At 33.6% G+C, this 6,711-nt stretch overlaps 1 protein-coding gene across 1 annotated transcript in view; it reads right to left on the minus strand.

The window, feature by feature from the left end:
• POF1B (POF1B actin binding protein) overlaps positions 1-6,711 on the minus strand; it is a gene marked incomplete at its 3' end in the record, with an annotated part of 69,189 nt that overhangs the window by 39,669 nt on the left and 22,809 nt on the right. The window contains exon 5 of the mRNA XM_017891358.1: positions 5,163-5,345. Coding sequence (XP_017746847.1) covers positions 5,163-5,345 — 183 coding nt within the window. The remainder of the gene's footprint in view (positions 1-5,162; positions 5,346-6,711) is intronic.

Below are 6,711 nucleotides of genomic sequence, written 5' to 3' on the forward strand. Positions count from 1 at the left end.
AAAAAAAAAAAAAAAAAAAAAAAAGAGTGACCAAAATGTCAGTAGAGAGTGATAATTCAAACCAAGGCGGGTGGTGTATATGGATTACAGAGTTTCAAGGAGAGTAGAAGGTTAGTAAGGGATAATTGATCAATAGGAACCAGAACATTTGTGTATTGAGAAAAGAATTAACAATAGATACACAAAAAACAAGCAAATGAAAAAAATTAGAGAATTATTAACACCAGCAAAAAGTTGTGCTAATAAAAGAAGCAAAATAATACACAATTTGGTTCAGCAGTAAATGATATTTTATAGCAATAATAATATAAACACTGAACACTGATTTACCAAAAATAAATGGAGATTTAACTATATTGGGATGATGGAAGGGATGAAAACAGTTGGATGAGAGATTAATAGAATTAAACCTTTGTGTGTCAGAATTATTAACAGATAATATATACCACTGGTAAATCAAGACATAGCAGCGTTAAGTATATGCATACTATAAGTTTATGCATACTAAAAATACATGCATATCATTTAGCTTTATATATAGCAATTTAGCTAAATGCAAGTAAATATCACAAGACAAAGCTAACAATTGAAAATGGTTGCCTCTGGGGATCAGCTCTGGGTGGTGAAGAGGGTAGGGACAGGGAATTGCTGTTTGTTATATGCCCTTTACTACTATTTGGCCTTTTAAACTACGCACATATATTACTTTAATTTAAAAAACTGATTTCTAAAACAGCAAATAAGTAACAATGTGTTAAAAATAAAGTTGAGTTTGCCGTAAAACAGTAGTTCAAAAGGTTTCACAGCAAGAGGTTGCAGAGGTTGCAGAAGACAGATAAGGTAGTGTTGGGAAAAAGATAGGCCCCAAATGGACACTAATTAAATTTGTGGAAGCAACAGCAGGGAATAGAAGTTTACATAAAAGGCACTCATTTTCAGTAATGGGGTTGAAGAGGGCAATAAACATGGAGAGGAACTTGAGCCACCTGTTAATGAGTGAGGGGATAGACAGAACTGCTGAGTTTATTGAACTAACCAGCCCTGAAATTCTATCATTGGTAAATGACATGTTAAATAAACATTATAGCGAGCTTCCCAGAGACGTGCCAGAAAAAGCACCTGACACTAAGATATGATGTTTTTGTCAATTCATTAAAGGCATCACATCACAAATTGGAGTATTTTTCATTGGCAATAGCACAATCCAGGTGATCAGGACTGTTCCCTTTACATCTTCTCATGACTACAAAAGAATTCCCTGAATCCTCAAGCCAAGTGGAAGAGAGTTGTACACACACTATATACACTTATTTGAATATTTCTTACAAACGCCACCTATATGACAACTTGTAAAATGAGTTCACATGAGCTTTTCCCTGTCATCAACAGGTGTAAAATTATCTGTTCCTTGCTAATGACAGGAAAATGATCACAGTATGTTATCCTTAATTTCTTCAGGAAAGTATATGTGACTTGTAATATTTTGAATTTGAAATCAGAAAGGTGATATCACTAGGGAGGACCATGGAAAATGTACACAAATTAATTTTATAGAATATTTTGAAGCCACATTTTTAGATATCTGATTTCGAAAAATATTTTTAATGCCTTTCACTTTGGGGAAAGTACTGTAAAGATGATCTAATTTCATCTAAAAATAGTCTTACAATGAAACTAATTTCTTATATTGGTGATTTGAAACATTTGCGACCCGGAGTTGTGGAAGAAGACCAATAATCAAAGATTAATTTCAGCATCTGTTATGTACTTGACACTAAGACACATGCTTTACATATTTTATCTCATTTAATCCTCTTGTAGGATATATTGTACATTAAAGTATGATTCTTCCCCTTTTAGAGATGTAGAAACTGAGGTTCAGTCCAGCTAAGTCTATTGCTGAAGGTCATACAGCTCAGCAAGATCAGGTTTTATAAATTCAGATAATTAAATTGAATGCCTGTGTTCTATTCCTCTTTACCACGCTGCTTCCAAACTACAATTTAACTCTAAACACAAACTGTGAAAATGGGGAAAATGGGTCCTACTTTAGTTTTAAAACAGCCTAACCTATATCTGCGTATTACTCTTTAAAGATACTCTTCTACCCACGTATCACGACGGGGGACATGTAAACACCAAGGAGCCTAGATGGGAGAACTCCCTCCTTTGTCCATGGGATCTGCACAAGCAGGTTACCCTGTCATCACTCTGAGCAGGAATGGACCCAATCCAATGTAATCGATACAAGTGAAATTACTAACTCTAAGCTTCCAACAGACTAGTGCTTCCAAGGGCCTATTCTATTTTCAGCAGCACTTCAACTTCATCCTTACAAAATATTGAAAAAACTGGGGGTTGGGGGCTGTGGAGGGACAGCATTAGGAGAAATACCTAACGTAGATGACAGGTTGATGGGTGCAGCAAACCACCATGGCACATTTATACCTATGTAAACAAACCTGCACGTTCTGTACATGTATCCAAGAACTTAAAGTACAATAAAAAAAGAGATTATCTAAAATGGAAAAAAGCAGAATTTAATAAAAATAAACAAAAAAATCCTCCAGCCTTTACAAAAGCTACATAGAAATCTCAAACTACAGTATGAATAATAAAAAGTGATATATTAGTTACCCAATTCTGCCCCTTTACTGAGTAGACAACATATAGTCTAGTCAAATGTATTATTAGATGTACTAAGCTGGGAAAAGAATATCATAACATTACTGTTGCCACTGGACAAACTCTTAATCCTGTCATACAGTTCCCATCTCTGATAATTGTCCCTCCTACCATTTCTATTGTCATTATGCTACTTTGTTTTACACCTAGACTATTGAAATAGCTTCTAATAATATTTTCTTTGCAAAGTTTTCCCCATTGATTTTTTTCAAGTTGTAGACTTTGTGGTTTATAAAAAATTTCCAGCACATATTTTTATTTAGTATTTTATGGATGAGGATGTTGCTGAGAGATTTTGTATTACTAAGAACATATAGCTTGAGAGGAACAGAGTTAGGACAAGAACTCAGGTCTCCATACCCTGAAAGTAGTCTGCTTTCTATCACCAATACCTTCCCTGTGTCAGACTCTTCTTAACCAAGTGCTTTCTTTATGTTTATACTATTGCTCAAGGACTCTCCACATAAATGACCCAAATTCAAGGAGAAACTATCAATGGGCTCTGGAGTCAGCCTACATATGTATAAATCTTGGCTCTACCGCATGCTAGCTGTGTAAGCCTTTGCACATATTTTAAGCTCTTTGAAACTTGGTTACCTTATATGAGCAATAAGGACAACAATAGCACCTTCCTAATCTGATCGTTGTAAGAAGAAAAATTAATATGCTAGCCATAGTATCTATTAGTATTCTCCTACTCAGCAACCTTCACTCATCCTCCATTCCCTACTAAAGAAAGCCCAAAGTTTTAAAATTAACACTTGAGAATCTCATGACCTGGCCTTAATGCATAATATTAACACTACACCGTAATACTCCTTGTCACATGTCTTTCATGCCATAAAATCAAGCCCCTAACTTTTTCTGAAACCCAGAATTTACTTTCCCAAATCTGTAACTTTGTTTATGTGATTCCCTCTTCTAGGATATTATTTACATGCAATATCACAATACCATATATGGAAATTCTGCCCATTTTTCAAAGCCCAGGTTAATTACTTCCTCCTCAACACAGCCTTCCTCGATCTCTCAGCCAAAATTAATTTCTTCACTCTTTTGTTCCCAAAGTGGGTTGCTTCTTCCTCTTTTATGACTGAAAACGCTTTGGTTTGTATTACGCTTTTATATGTGCCTGCCACTTTCCCCTATTAGAGGAAACTAAGGCAAAGCAAAGTTAAGGATTAGGCTGAACTGTATAAAATTGTTACTATTATGCCAGTTTCAACCTACAAAAATGACAATTTCAAATGATCTAATCTAATAAAATGGTTTTTTAATGGTTGTATCTAATTCACTTAAGGTAGATATTCAATACCTTCTGGATTATATTCTATGAGTTATCCTAGAGGCCAATGTTTCTATGCAGATATACAGAAGAAAGACATTTTTAGACTTGTTTTAAATTAGAAAACTTTAAAAAATGTAGAGACAAGGGTCTCACTATGTTGACCAGGCTTGTCTTGAACTGCTGGCTTCAAGAGATACTCCAACCTTGGCATACCAAAGTCCTGGGAATGCAGATGTGAGTCACTGAACCTGGCTCTAGGCTTTTCTTAGATTGACAAAACATCAATTTTAAATCTGTTTTAGTTCTTTTTGACTAATGTGATCAGAATGTATATTTCAAAATGTCAGTTCTTAGAAATAATCTCATGCATATTTAATATACAACAATCAAATTCTTATGTGGGCTGGTTCCTTCTTTATTTTTTCTTATTTTCTTTTGTCTTTTAGTAAGAGGTGCCTATGAAAGAGGTCAATTGGAGATCTAGAAAAATACAAGTGATGGTTGATTCCCTATTGTTCTAGTTATTAATGTTAGTTTTACCAAGATACAAGAAAATATTTTTCCTTCAACACTTGTATAGCAGATGTTTACAAGATTCCAAAGTCTTCACAACATAAATTACCAAGAATTGTATTACATGAGATTTCTCCTTAGCAACTAAGTTCTAGTTTCTATTTTGTCAATGTGATACATAAAATCTATACATATTTTGACTTGATTCTCAAGTCAAATAATATATTCTCAAAGAAAACATACAGAAAGTATGTATATATTCTCAAAGAAGACATACAGGAAGTAAATACCAGTTTGTGAAATGTGACCATTGAAATCATCTTAGATAATATAACTTCCAATTTATTGTTCATTTAAATATGATACGTCATGAAAATATTTAACATTGCACAACTATGGGCTCATTTTAGAACTGAAGATCCGCTACAAATTAGGTATTCATTAACCAGTTTATAACTAACCTCATAGATTTAATGTCTTAATGGACCTAAATTGTTTTGTCTTCTGAAAGAAGATGGGAAGATTTGTTCTAAAAATGCTATGACAAGGCACAAATGCCAGTAGTATAACTTCTCAGTATTTTGATGAAAATTTAATGGGAGCACCTGCACAGTGGTATGAGAAGAGTTCAAGAACGTTATTTCAGTTTGTCAAGGAATCAGCTGATTGATCTTACCTGCTCACAAATCTGGCTCGATCCACTATGGCACAGTTCATTTCCAATATGTGTAGAAATTGGATCATTTCCTGTGATGGCTTGGATTTGCTGGCTAGAATCAGGTTGCTGCCAGTGTGCAGAGTGGATGACCTGGGGCTGGTGGACAATGTGATGATGGCATTGAGCCTGAGGATGGCACTCCTAAGACACATACGCATGCCAAAAACAGCCACTTAGGATAAACATTACTAATCAAGAAAAACAACTGAAGCCATCTTTTTTAAAACTTAATGTTTTCTTTCACTACAATTCAAACCCTAGGATTTATAGTTTTAACTAGTGATAATTTTTCATTTTTTTCATTGGGAAAATTTGTATTGAATTCTGCTTTTACTTGTCAGGTTGTCGTGACCATCCAAATACTTATCTAGATTGGCCAAGGCATTGCATGTTCTAATTAAATTAATATTCCAGCTATACTTAACACTAAAATCATAATGAATATTATTATTAGTATTACTTTGATGATTCAGTAGGCACTTCAGAATCTAATTACATAAAACACGATAATACTGAAGATATAGATAAATTTAAAATGAAAAAATAATATAGTATAGTGATTTTCAATGTCAGGAAGCATATTAGAGTCACAGTGGGTGGGGAGCAAAGTTCTTATCCTTGTGAAACTTAAGGATAAATTTCTTAAAAAGATAAAAAAATCCAGCCACTGAAACTTCAGACCTAGAAAACATGGATTCTAACTCTGATTTTATCACTAACTCTGATCCTGAGAAACTGTGTATGCAACCTTTATGAGCCTCCATTTTCCCATTTATAAAAGTGAAGATGGTACATATTCCATTGGGGTGCTATGAGGAGTAAATAAACTAATGTCTATAAGTTGATTACTACAAAGTAGGTGAGTAACAAACATTATTATTATGATTGCATCATCATAATTTTCATAATCATCATCAACTTTATCATTTACCCTACTAATTTTTCAGATGGAAAAAAAACTCTGAGATCTAGAAAAGTAAGAGAATTTGCTCAAAATAACACAATTAATTAATGGCAAACTTGGGACTGGAACTCATGATTTCCAGCTTAGACTTCTTTTAGGATATTAGGCTGAATTTGCACTGACCCCAAGATATTCTGGAATTTGTTGTTTTAAACTGAACCGTTGTTATCTGCTTATTTGTCATGGCTTTTTTTCTGGTAAGTATAGAGCACAGACTAAGAAAAGATATCTAGTTATTTTAGTTTGGGGGATTTCAGGCATACTTGAATTTGCTTTCTTATCTTGTGATTATTCTACTTCAATAAGAGACATCTGCAAGCCTGTTTTCAAAAGAATCATACTGTATTTTGAATCACAGTGCTATATGTATGCACATACAATTAATTTTGAAAGTATAAATGCAATGCACTATATCCTTTTGACTATGGAAAGTTGACCTATATTAATACAGCAAAACACTTCATATTTTAAATTTTTATATGAAACAACTTTCAAGCTATATTAAATGAAAAAAAAACAAAGTGCAAAAGAATGAAATAGTAT

This window comes from Rhinopithecus bieti, unplaced genomic scaffold (genome assembly GCF_001698545.2).
Source record: "Rhinopithecus bieti isolate Rb0 unplaced genomic scaffold, ASM169854v2 scaffold_21615, whole genome shotgun sequence".
Taxonomy (NCBI): domain Eukaryota; kingdom Metazoa; phylum Chordata; class Mammalia; order Primates; family Cercopithecidae; genus Rhinopithecus; species Rhinopithecus bieti.